Source organism: Nicotiana sylvestris, chromosome 4 (assembly GCF_000393655.2).
Source record: "Nicotiana sylvestris chromosome 4, ASM39365v2, whole genome shotgun sequence".
NCBI lineage: Eukaryota > Viridiplantae > Streptophyta > Magnoliopsida > Solanales > Solanaceae > Nicotiana > Nicotiana sylvestris.
The window spans coordinates 10879539-10893873 of NC_091060.1; the positions used below are offsets into that span (position 1 = coordinate 10879539).

General features: G+C 39.1%; 1 protein-coding gene across 1 annotated transcript; it reads right to left on the reverse strand.

Moving 5' to 3' along the window:
* Positions 1–594: 594 nt before the first annotated feature.
* LOC138889247 (uncharacterized) lies at positions 595–969 on the reverse strand. The gene has a single exon (XM_070172526.1). The coding sequence runs from the start codon at positions 967–969 to the stop codon at positions 595–597; it is 375 nt and encodes a 124-aa protein (XP_070028627.1).
* Positions 970–14335: the final 13366 nt, after the last annotated feature.

The window sequence follows — 14335 nt, forward strand, 5'->3', positions numbered from 1 at the left end:
TGATAACCAGAACGGAGGTCAGTCTTTAAAAAGTGGGCGGCTCCTTGTAACTGATCAAACATGTCATCTATATGGGGAAAAGGATATTTATTGCGTATTGTTATCTTGTTCAACTGCCTATAGTCAATGCACAATCTCAGGGATCTATCTTTCTTCTTTACGAATAGTACTAGTGCACCCCATAGTGACACTAGGTCTAATAAAACCCTTATCTAACAAATCTTGTAATTGTTGCTTTAGTTCCCTCAACTCTACTGGTGCCATTCGACATGGGGGTATCGATATGGGCTATGTGTCAGGTAGCAATTCAATAGCAAAGTCTATTTCTCGTACTGGAGGCAATCCTGGTAAATCCTCAAGAAATACATCAGAAAATTCTCTTACTACTGGTATATTTTCTATACTAACTGTTTCCTTTCTTGTGTCATTTACAATAGCTAAAAGACCCAAGCAACCTTTCTTCAGAAGTCATTGAGCCTTCATAAAAGATACAATTTTGCAAGTCTCTAGAACCTGACTCCCTCTTAGAATAAAACTAGGTTCATTTGGTATCTCAAGCTTAACTATCTTTGCATGACAATCAACTATAGCATATCAAGAAGATAACCAATCAATTCCCATCAGCATGTCAAAGTCAATCATATCAAGTACAATAAGGTCAGCTAGAGTATCTCTACCCTCAACCCGAATCTGACAAGCACTATACACGTATTCAACTAATAGAGCCTCTCCAACAGGAGTAGCAACTAGAAAAGGATCATTCAATAGCTCGGGTTGTCTACTAAATCTCAATGCAAAGTATGAGGACACATAGGAGGGAGTAGATCCCGGATCAATCAACGTAAGTGCATCAAATGAACAGACAGAAAGAATACCTGTAACCATTGCATTCGAGGCCTGAGCATCCTGTCTAGTAAATGCAAAAACTCTCGTCTGACCTCTACCAGCATTGCCTTGTCCTTGATTCATAGTAGCACGTTCTCCAGCACCTCGACCTCTATTTCATGTACCTATAGCACCTGAAGTATTATGAGTAGTCTGAGTTGGTGCAGCTGACTGAATAGAAGCTTGGTTGAAATTTATCGGAGGCTGAGGGCAATCCCTCAAGTGATGTCCCAACTGGCCACACCGAAAGCACTCTCCAGTTAGAACACTATATTGGCCCAAATTTGATCTACCACAAGTCTGGCAGACTGGAGTAGTGGCATATATCTGCCTAGAATTACGATGTTCGGAAGATAATGGTCCCCTATTACCTTGTCTGTAATGTGGTCTGTATGTGGACTGTGTAGACATGTGAGTCCCTATTTGAGAACCCTGCTGTTGTTGTTGTCCCTGATTTCCTACTCTTCTATTTTCACTAAAACCACCACTGAAAGCCCCTCATGTCTTGGCCTTCTTACTTAAATCACTAGTTGCACGCTCCTCACATCCCTTGTTTTCAATCTTTCTAGCAAGGTCGACTACATCAAAGTAGGATAAAGTCTTTATCTGTGGGGCTACTACAGTGTATAGACAGCCAACCAATCCATCAACAAACCTCTGAACTCGAGCTTCTTCGGTAGGCACTAAGTGAGAAACATATATAGCTAGCTTATAGAACTTAGTGTTATATGTTGACACATCCATATCTGGAGTCTGAACCAATCTCTCAAAGTCTCTAGCATATTGTTGCATCAGACTGTCTGGAAGAAAATGATTCTTGAACAACTTAGTGAACTCGTCCCATGTTAGTGGTGGTACTCCTGCTGGCCTTCCTAGCAATACCGTTTCATACCATGTGTTGGCCATATCCTCTAGTTTGTATGCTGCGAGCTCCACGGCTCTCTCACTAGAACATCCAAGAGCACGTAATGCCTTGAGTGTCCCATCTAAGAAACTTTGAGGATCTGCTGAATTATCAGAACCTGTGAATTTTGGTGATTTCAATTTCAGGAACTCGTGTAGGGATACTTCCTTATTCCCGAAAGGCTGAGTCTGTGTAGGTGCTTGTGTCTGTAAGGTAGCTTGAGGAGCTGAACTTCCGTCCTGAGTAGGCACCAATGCCTCTAACACATTCAATAACCTTGCCACTGCATTTGCAGGTAAGGCAATAGTAGGTACAACAGTTGGCACTGGTGGTGGAGCGTTCTGAATTCCCTGCTCTTGCACTTGATCTAGCATAACAGCTTGGGTTTGACCCATGTTCCCAACTTGAGGTTGAGGAGCAGTCTGTCTTCTAGTTTGATGAACCCCAACTTGACCGCCACCCCGGGTAGCACCAAGTCCAACAGATGAGGGTGTGCGTATCCTAGCCATATGCGAAATAAATATTCCAAAGTCAATCTCAAGTTATCTCAACGCACGATCAAAAAATGAAAGAAAGGAAAACATTCCTAGATGTTCAGTAGCCTCAAGATCATAAGTATGGATGCCTACATACCCATGAACAAGACTCTACTAAACATTGCTCCATGCCTCGGCACTTAAAGCCTAAGCTCTGATACCAACTTTGTCACGACCCAATTTGGATTGTGACCGGCGCTTAGGAGCAAGTGCTCCCAAGTAAGCCTCATCGGTAATTTTACAGAAAATCGGACAGAGTTTTTCCTGTTTTTTGGACCATCCCAAAAACTTTCCTATCTCAAATCAATAACCAAACATCCTAATATCATACCAAACAATTGACAACTTGTCAATTAACCAATACAAGTCTCCACCATAACTAAACCACCAACTAACTACTAGAAATACTAATTTATCTCCAACTATGATAAATGAGAACGATACTCAACATAAGACTATAATAACAAAAGAATACTCACGTCACAAAAATAATGACTATGGAGCGACTCTAAGAGTTCAATGAAAAGACCATAACAATAAATAAAATCTCTGCCCACGCGAACAAGTGCGAGGCTCACCGAGAAATATCAACCTATGCGCTCTAATTAACGAATCCTCACTTACGTCAACTACTATCTCGGTAAAAAAAATTAGCGGGGAATGAATCGCTAGCTCAGTGAGTAATAACACTTAACCACAACCATTTTTATTGGGGACAAGTCAGAAAACATGCTAGTATATCAAACAGAAAATAACATAAAAATGCCTTTTCAGAAACAATAAATAATTTTCAGTCTCGTCATGCTTTTCATGTAGTATAATACAATTAACAGTTCGGTAATAAGCTCGGTAACCACTATCTAATATCAATATTCACATTTGGGAGGTTTCAATGAACGGATCATGTAATCGGTATAACTGTGGACTTCTTCGCAAGAAGTCAAATATAACGGTAGTCCCTACTCGAGAAAAATCGGTAATGGTATGCAAGTTCTACCTTCCCACTAGCGAGGGATATAATGGTAATCTACAATTACAAGGTGCACCAGGTCTAACGAACCCGCCGTTAGCTACAGGAACCTTCAATGTATTCTCCCATTTATACTTGTCTCTGTAATTTTTATATACTCATAGAAAATATTTTAAAACAATATAGGGCATTTCGGTTCTTATCAAATCATATAATTTCTTTTCGATAACAGTAAATTTAAGTAACGATAAAACAGATCTAGTGACAACGAAAATATTTAAAACAACGGTAATTTTCTCAAATAACTATTTCGGTATCATATCGAGTAAAAGACTTGTCCCACATGCAACTCAGAATAATCGGTAACATATTCATATTAAAAATTATGTGTAAATCATGCAAGTTATGAAAACACAAATTGCGTAAGATTACTACTCACAGTACTCGTGCCGAAACACCAACTGCTTCACCTCAAGCAACTCGTACAAATTCCTCCAATCAATATATAATTACATAATATCGATCTCATGTTAATTTCCTTATTTAGGCTAATTCATAGCTATTTTAGAATACCCAATCATCGGGGTTCATGTTTGGATCTTAATTTGTGGATTTATATTTACCCACATATGAGTAATTACTAATTATTCAACTCCAACCTATTCCTATAACTTATTACTCCAAATTTCATAGTTCTATTGGTTCTTTAGGAAGAAAATTCTCAATTGTGTGAATGAACTAGTGTAATTTCTATTACTCTGTAGATCTTCCAGTCAAGAGAATCGAAATTAAAATCTACCAGAAGAAAAAGTTCAAGTGATACCCGTAAGAGGCAATTAGTGCTTAAGATTCCTCAACAGTTATAGCTATGGCTCCAATACAGTACACCCACTTCTTCCTCCTTCTTTTCTCTTTTCCTTCTTTCTTTCTCTGCTTTTTTTTTCGTTTTTTTTTCGTTCTGCTGAAGCTTTTGCTTCTTTCCCCTTCCATAACCTTTGTTTTGTTCTTTTTTTGTTCAGAGAGTGGGCTTCAGCCCTTTTGTGCTGGGATCCCTTTCCCTTTTTTTTTTTGTTTTGTTGTGTTTTATTTGTTAGTTCTTTTTTTTGGGATTTAAATTATTTTATAAATGTCTAATATGCCCTCACTTAAAATAATGGGGTATTACAGACGTGGACTATAGCATACAAAAATCTTAGAATCATACTGAATTTCAATTTTATAACACTAAAATGCCAGAAATGAGGAACGGTCATGGCGAAGCGATTACTATTATTCATTCAGAAATTTTTTATGGTACCGCAAAATTTTAGGCGATTAGGAGTCAGTTGCCCAAATTCCTGCAGATAGTGTGGACTATAGCACATGAAAATCTTGAGATTGCATTAAATTTCTATTTTGATGGCTCTAAAATGCCAAAAAATGAGCAACGGTTATGACGAAGTAATGACTTTTGTTCATTAATTCGTTTTCATGGTCCTGTAAAATTTTAGGTGATTCGGAGTCGGTCTTTCGAATTCATGCATGTGGCGTGGACTATAGCATATGAAGATCTGAGAATCATACTAAATTCTTATTTTATGGCCTTAAAATGCCAAAAAAATGAGGAACCGTCATGGCGAAGTGATGACTATTATTCATTAGGTCATTTTTTATAGTCCTGCAAAAGTTTAGGCGATTCTGAGATGGTCACCTGAATTCATGCAAATGGCATGGGCTATAGCACACGAAAATCTGGGAATCCTACTGAATTCTTCTTTTATGGCCCTAAAATGCGAAAAATCTAGGAAAGGTCATGGCGGAGTGAAGACTATTGTTCATTAGATCATTTTTTATGGTCCAAAAAATTTTTAGTTGATTCGTAGTCGGTCGCCCGAATTGATGTATATGGCATGGATTATAGTACAAAAATTTGAGAATCGTGTTGAATCTTGTTTTATGACCCTATAATGCCAAAAAAAAAATGAGGAACGGTCGTGACGAAGTGCTGACTATTGTTCATTAGGTCATTTTTTATGATCCCACAAAATTTTAGGTGATTCGGAATCGGTCGCCCCAATTCATGCAGATGGCGTGGACTATATAGAACATGAAAATCTAGGAATCGTGCTGAATTCCTGTTTTATGGATCTATAATGCCAAAAAATGAGGAATGGTCACGGCGAAGAGAATACTAGTTCATTAGGTCATTTTTATGGCCTCGCATTATTTTAGGCGATTCGGAGTTGGTCGCCCAAATTCATGTAGATGACGTGGACTATTGCACACGAAAATCTGGGAATCGTACTAAATTCCTGCTTTATGGCCTTAAAATGCCATAAAAATGAGAAACGATCACATCAAATTGATGACTATTGTTCATTAGGTCGTTTTTAATAGTCCCCCAAAATTTTAGGCGATTCAGAGCTGGTTGCCCGAATTCATGCGAATGACGTAGACTATTGTCACGTCCCAAACTACCCCCTAGACGTGACCGACACCCAGCTAACACCGCCCGCCAGGCGAACTATATCTTCATACCTTAGCCATTAATTTGTAGCATTTGATTAACTAAATAAGTATCCAAATAATCTGATAACTATTACGAACAATTAATATCTTAAAACATTACAATGAAATTCTATCCCAAATTACACACTTGACCATGGAGCATCTAAGAGAACTACGAAAGACATCATATGAATAAATAATTAAGACTTTTTCGAAGCCTCCACGAACAATGCGGCGGCTCACCTCAATAACTGAATCAACTCTAGCGAACTCCTTAGCCACTAGCTTCGTTGTCATCAACAATATCTGCATGGACATGCAAATAAAGAGTGAGTTATACGTAAATATAACCCAGTAAGATTATTGACCCGCCACTCTGAATACCTCTGGAACAAGTGTTAGAAAATACAAATATACAAAGAGCACATAAATAATATGCACATAAATTCTTTCACCATGTAATTACTCTATAAGGTACAAACAATTATTCAACAACAATACTATATATATCTCAACACAATATATACTAAGGACTTGTCATTAACGGCAGTTCAGGAAATTAACCAAACACCCCAACGAGTCCGCGGCAGCATACACAATGCCCCAAATCTACTACGACGGTATACACGATGCCCAAAATCTATAACGACAGCATACACAATGCTCCAAATTTGTAACGGCAGTATACACAATGCCCCAAATATATAACGGCGGCATACACAATGCCCCAAATCTCTAACGACAACATACACAGTGCCCCAAATCTATAACGACAGCATACACAATGCCCCGGATATATAACGACGGCATACACAATGCCCCAAATCTATTACGGCTGCGAAGAAATAATTTCTAATGCCTTAACGCCATAGCACGAGGCTACGCCACACCACAGTAAACCTTAAATCACTTATTAAACAATTTAAGCTTTTTAGAAAATAATATATATATTTGCGGCTGGTCAAAGACCACCAATTTGCCAAGCGCACGCTCGTCCCAACACATGGACCAGACAGACAAAACTTATTTTTAAAACGGGTTTTGAAAAATGCAAGCATCAAAGCTTAAAGTCTCACTTACCTCGCCAATGACAAGACCTTGCGACTTCTAGAACACCAACCAAACAATCTCCAATGGTCTCAATCTATACAGAATATTAAATAACACGTCCTAATTAGTTGATGTGAATAATTTCTATAATTTTCGGACAATTCAAAATTGAATTCATCCCCCGGTCTAATTAATAAAAGTCTGCGCACAATTAAATGTCAAATGAGGCACTGTAATGCCGTAATGGTAACGTCCTAGAAGAACTTCACGTTCTTATACCTTTGTTTTTCTTTCTAACATACAAAGTCTAATAACTTTCATGTGATAGTTAAATTCCTACTCATTGTTCTCATCACTACTTGTTCATTACCATAATAATTTCTCCACATCCTTGTCTTAATTATTGTCAACATATATATGGTACTCATATTACTCATATTAGTTCAATACACTACTGAAGAGTAAGAGGATAGACAAATATAAATTACTTGATTACTTGGATTCTTTCTACCATAGTAAAAGACAATGAATTGTTACTGCTCCTAATTTCTCAACTCAAATTAACTTAATTATATTACCTTAAAATATAGCCTATTAACCTTGCTATGCCAACAATAATATTTAATCATCCTTTAGCCACCAATATTCTAAGACAGTAACGCCCAAATAACTCTTTCATAGATCAGTTCTTAGTTTGCAATCCCCGCTATATAATTTTACAGGCTTACGAATTATTGCTATAATATTTGGTCCTGTAATTATCACCTTAATCATTGGCTTATACACTTTATTTTGCCATCACTTTTATACTAGACAAAATAAATTCAAAGTGTATGTTAAAATTAATATTCATACCTGGAGTCCTATAAAGTTGTAAAAGATCTTCACAATAAAAGCTTTCTGAAGTGCCGTCAATATTCCCGATGTTCTTAATCTATTTTGCTTCTTCTCTTCATTACTGGAATAAGAATATTTCAATGCCCTAGTACTCTCTTAAACGTGGGCAGAAGTTGGGACTTGGGATGTCTATGCCGGGTTCTTTTATTATCTAAGCCCATGATTATCCAACCATTATATTTAATGAGACTTGATCCGCTGGCAAATTAACTATTACAATATTTTATATATTATATTAAATTCTCTTTGGCTACCTTAGTATATGACTCAGTAACTACAAAAAAATTAAAAATTAATTTTCTAATATCACAATTAATAAGTATATAAAATAATCCAGGTTATAAAACTATAACATACAAAAATCTGGGAATTGTGCTGAATTTCTGTTTTATGGCCTTAAAATAACAAAACAATTAGGAACAATCATGGCGAAGTGATGACTATTGTTCATTAGGTCATTTTTATGGTCCTGTAAAAGTTTAGGCGATGCAAGGTCAGTTGCTCATATTCATGCAAATGGCGCAGAATGTAGCACACGAAAATCTTGGAATCGTGCCGAATTCATGTTTTATGGCCTCAAAATGCTAAAAAATGAGTAACGGTTATGGCGAAACAATGACTATTGTTCATTAGGTTATTTTTTATAGTCCCGTAAATTTTAGGCGATTCGGAGTCGGTCGCCCAAATTCATGCAGATGGCGAGGACTATTGCACACAAAAATCTAGGATCGTGTTGAATTCCTATTTTATGACCCTAAATAAAAAATGTAACGACATGACTGGTCATTTTGAGTATCTGCACTTCGCTCGATATTTTGAGGGCTCGAGTATCCCTGTACTATGACTTGCGTAAATTGTCGGTATTGGTTTTCAAGTTATCTCGAATCGATTTAGAAGAATGACCTTCGAGATTTAAGTTCTAAGTTGGAAGAATTGACCAAGTTTGACTTTATAGCATTTGACCTCGGAATGGAGTTTCGTCAGTTCTGTTAGCTCCATTGGGTGATTTTGGACTTAGGAGCGCATCTGGATTGTAATTTGGAGGTCTGTAGTCAAATTAGTCTTGAAATGGCGAAAGTTGGATTTTTGGGAAGTTTGATCGGGAGTGGAATTTTTGTATCGGGGTTGGATTCTAATTTCGGAAGTTGAAATAGGTCCGTAATGGTAAATGTGACTTGTGTGCAAATTTGAGGTCAATTGGAGGTAATTTGATAAGTGTCGGCATTGGTTGTAGAAGTTGAAGTTTCAAAGTTCATTCATTTTGACTTGAGGAGTGATTCGTCGTTTCGAGGTTGTTATACATGATTTGAAGCCTTCAGTAGGTTCATCTTGTCATATAGAACTTGCCTGCAAAATTTGGCATTTGGAGTTGATTTGATATAGTTCGGACGCTTGGTTTTGATTCTAGAAGTTCTTGAAGTTTAAAGTTTGATCTTCATGCGTTTTAGTATCCAATTCATGGTTTTAGAAGTTATTTTGATGATTTGAGCGCGCGAGCGAGTTCATGTTGTGTTTTTAGACTTGTGTGTATATTTGGTATAGATCCTTGAGGGCTCGGGTGAGTTCCGGATTGGTTTCAGAACGATTTTTCATAGTTTTTGATTGCTTGTGTTGGTGTCATCGCATTTGCAATGTTTTTGTCGCAAATGCGACAGCCACAATTGCGAACCAGCTATCGCAATTGCGAAGTCTAGGCTGCTGGCCAGAGTTCATATTTGCGAAGAACTCTGCCGCATTTGCGAACTTTTGCCTTCGCATTTGCAAAGTGAAGGGTCGCAATTGCGACCCAAGCAGGAGGCCCTCCAGTTCGCATTTGTGAGGGTCGCAAATGCGACATCTGCAACCTGTTAAATGCTGAGAATTCCGAGTTTTTGCATCATTTTCATATATTTTTAACCCTAGCTTCGATGTGAGGTGATTTTTAAAGGGATTTTCATACCAAATCATTGGGTAAGTGCCTCTAATCAATTTTCAACTATATTTCATGATTTTATAAAAGATTTAACATCAAATTCATGAGAAATCTATGAAAAAATTTGGTGATTTTGTCAAAGTTTTGAAAAATAAAAGTTTGGGATTTGAGAGTCGAATAAGACTCGGATTTGAAAGCAAAACACATATTTGGACTCGTGAGGCTATGGGTAGTCAAGACCTACCCTTGGACCCGGGGTTTGACCGGACGGGCCTGAGGTTTGACTTTTATTGACTTTTTAGAAACTGAATAAAAATCACAGCTTTATTAATTGAAATTATTTTCTCTTGCATTGTGTGATGTATTCAAGTCGTCTTTGGCTAGATTGAGCTGAGTGTCACGACCCCGGTTCGCCCTCCGTGAACCATCGTGACGGCACCTAGTCTCTACGATTAGGTAAGCCTAAATTTGCGGAAAATAACCAAACATGCGGAAGTAAAATAATTTAAAAATAGAAATAAAGCAATAACAATGTGTAAATGTGCCACTCGGCATACACCATGTTTAACTCTCAACACCAAACATAAATCGAAGACCCGGAACCCCATGAATCACAAGCTAAGAAAAGAAACACTACATAGCTCTAACTCCGGAATTTGTAATAAAGAACAGAAAAGTACAAAAGGGCTAAATACTAAAGGCAAGAATAGAAAGGGACTTCTTGGTCTGCAGACGCGGCAGATGTACCTCGGAGTCTCTAAGCAGTCGCCTTCCTCAACGATAGTAGGCCTGATTAGCGGCACCTGGATCTGCACATGAAAAACATGCGCAAAAGGGGCATGAGTACACCACAGTCGTACTCAGTAAGTGCCAAGCCTAACCTCGGTTGGGTAGTGACGAGGAAGGTAAGGGCCCTACTGAGGTTAAATAAAATACAAAAATTAATAGTATAGAACGGAACAGTATAAATGAGTACATTGGTAAAATAACACAGGGTGAACAAAACAGCAACAACTATATAGAACAAGGTCAACATGGAAAGGAAATGCAGCTCAACACCGATAGTAACAATTGGGGATCTCTCAGGATACCGTCTCGTAGTTCATCATATATATATATATATATATATATATATATATATATATATATATATATATATATATATATATATATATATATATATATTCGAAGGATCTCCCAGGATACTGTCCCATAGTCCAACTCATAGTGCGCGGGGATCTACCGGAATCTCGTTCCGTAGTCCCAAATGTAAATACCCAGTACTGGGGGAATCTACCAGGTGCATACCCGTAGTTCCATATAACTATGCAGGGGGATCTACCGGGAATCAAAAAAGTAGTCCCAAACTAAATATGCAGGGGGATCTATTGGGAATCTAACCCGTAGTCCCAAAGTAAATACACGACAACAACAGAAAGATATACAGAAATGGCAAGATTTCATATTAAGGCAACAAGTGATTCTAGCCTAGCATGCTGCACATAATTCAAGTAAGGCAGGTTAAATCAAATAAAGCAAATTAAGTCAGTTAGACATGCTTTCCTAAGCTAATAATAGGCTTAATAGTACAAGAAATAGAAACAGGAAAGGAAACATACTAGTAATTACTTAAGAAAACCGGATTTCCAACAATTAGCACAAGTACGCACTCGTCACCTCATGTACAAGGCATTTCAATTACCAAATATACCAATCCTAAGGGGAAGGTCCCCTACACAAGGTTAGACAAGCCACTTACCTTGAACCGGCTTAAAATCAACTCGAAACCACGCTTTTTCCACGAGTATCCAACTCCAAATGGCCCAAATCTATTCAATTCAATTGCATATTGTAATTAACACCTCAAGTAACTAATTCTACAATTAAATTCTAAGCTAATACGCGAAATTAGGTAAAATGACCAAAACGTCCCTTGAGCCCACATATCGGAATCGGGTGAAATTTACATTTTTAGAAATCTCGTACTCTCACGAGTCTATACATAACAAGAACACTGAAATCAGAGTCCAAATGACCCCTCAAATCCTCATTTAAAGGCCTCTTAAACTCAAGCCCTAATTACCCATTTTTTCCAAATTTCTCACCACTAATTAGGTCTTTAATCACATAAAAACGAGTTATGAAGTCAAGGACGTTACCTCCAAGTGATTCCTCTCTGTTTTCCTCAAAAATCTCCCTCAAAAGCTTCAAACCCGGATGAAAATGGTGAAAGAATCCCTCAAATTCGCGAAGGCAACTATTTATATGTTCTGCCTAGCGATTTCCGCATCTGCGGTCCCGCTTCTGCAGAAACCACCTCGCATCTTCGACTTTCATTAAATGCCCAAAAACCGCATCTGCGATCACCATTTTGTAGATGCACAACCGCATCTGCGGTGAACCTTCCGCATCTACGGAACCTGAAGGAAATCCAAAAATCCGCTTTTGCGGTCTCTATGCCACTTCTGTGGCTCCGCACATGCGGAACCCAAACCGCAGGTGCGGTTATGACAGGTATCAGCTGAACCAGCAATCTTTTAACTTCAAAAATCCTTCCATCAACCATCCGAAATCATCCCGAGGCCCCCGGGACCTCAACCAAAGACACTAACAAGCCACAAAACACTATACAAACTTGTACCAATCCTTAAAACGCCTAAAACAACATCGAAACCTCGGATTAATCAAGGATTTAAACCTAAGAACTCCAAAATTCTCAAAAATACGCTTTTGTTCAAAAACTCAACCAAACCACGTCCGAATGAACTAAAATTTTGCACAGATATCCAAAATGACATAACACAACTATTGCAACTCTCGGAATTCCATTCCGACCCTTGGATCAGAATCTCACTATCGAACCGGAAACTTCCAAAATTCAACTTTCGACATTTTAAGCCTAATTTAGCTACGGACCTCCAAAATACAATCCGAACACGCTCGTAACCCCAAAATCACCCAACGGAGCTAGCGAAAACATTGTTGGATTTCCATTCTGAGGCCGTCTTCACACTGTTCCAACTACGGTCAACTTTCCAACACTTAAGCTCTCATTTAGGGACTAAGTGTCCCAAAACTCTTCGAAACTCAAAACCGAACATCCCGGCAAATCACATTAGCAGAAATAAACTTGGGGGAAAGCAGTTAATAGGTGATCGGGGCATAAATTCTTAAGATGACCGGCTGGGTCGTCACATCCTCCTACACTTAAACATTCATTTGTCCTCGAACGATCATAGAGACATACCTGAAGTAGTGAAAATATGAGGGCAACAGCTGCACATATCCTGCTCGGTCTCCCAGGTCACCTCCTCGACCAGCTGGCCCCTCATTGAACCTTCACCGATGCAATGTTCTTTGACCTCAATTTTCTAACCTGCCTGTCCAATATTGCCACTGGCTCCTCAACATAAGATAGATCCTTGTCCAACTGGACTGGACTGAAATCCAACACATGCGACGGGTCGCCATGATACCTCTGGTGCATCGAAGCATGAAATACCGGATGAACTCTTGCCAAGTTGGGAGGTAAGGCCAGCTCATAAGCAACCTCCCCATCACGCCTCAATATCTCAAAAGGGCCAATAAACCTCGAACTCAACTTCCCTTTCTTCCCGAACCTCATAACGCCCTTCATAGGCAAAACCCGAAGCAGAACCCGCTCTCCAACCATATGGGAAACATCGCAAACCTTCCGGTCTGCGTAACTCTTCTGTCTGGACTGGGCTGTACGGAGTCTATCCTGAATCACCTTAACCTTCTCCAAAGTATCTTGAACCAAGTCTGTGCCCAATAGTCTGACCTCACACGGCTTAAACCAACCCACCGGAGATCTGCACCGCCTACCATATAAAGCCTCATATGGTGCCATCTGAATGCTGGACTGATAGCTGTTGTTGTAAGCAAACTCCGCCAATGGCAAGAACTGATCCCAAGACCCTCCAAACTCAATCACACATGCACAGAGCATATCCTCAAGAATCTGAATAGTGTGCTCGGACTGTCCGTCCGTGTGAGGGTGAAATGTTGTACTCAACTCTATCCGAGTACCTAACTCATGCTGAATGGATCTCCAGAACCGTGATGTAAACTGGGTACCTCTATCTGAAATGATGGAAACTAGAATACCATGCAGACGAACAATCTTCTGGATATAAATCTCCGCCAACCGCTCCGAAGAATAAGTAGTACACACAGGAATGAAATGAGAGGACTTGGTCAGCCGATCCACAATACCCAAATAGCATCAAACTTCTTCAAAGTCCATGGGAGACCAACTACAAAGTCCATGGTGATCCGCTCCCACTTCCACTCCGAAATCTCTATCTGCTGAAGCAACCCACCCGGTCTCTGGTGCTCATACTTCATCTGCTGACAGTTGAGACACCGAGCTACGAATCCAACTATATTTTTCTTTATCCGCCTCCACCAATAGTGCTGCCTCAAATCCTAATACATCTTCGCGACACCCGGATGAATAGAATTCTGTGAGCTATATGCCTCCTCCAGAATCAACTCCCGAAGCCCCTCAACATTGGGTACACAAATCCGACCCTGCATCCTCAATACCCCATCATCACCAATAGTCATATCCCTAGCATCACCGTGTTGAACCTTGTCCTTGAGGACAAGCAAATAAGGGTCATCATACTATCGCTCCCTGATACAATCAAATAAAGAAGATCGAGAAACCA

What these genes read in the sequence shown, in the direction of transcription:
- LOC138889247 (XM_070172526.1), bottom strand. Translation starts at nt 969, where the DNA reads ATGAATCAAGGACAAGGCAATGCTGGTAGAGGTCAGACGAGAGTTTTT.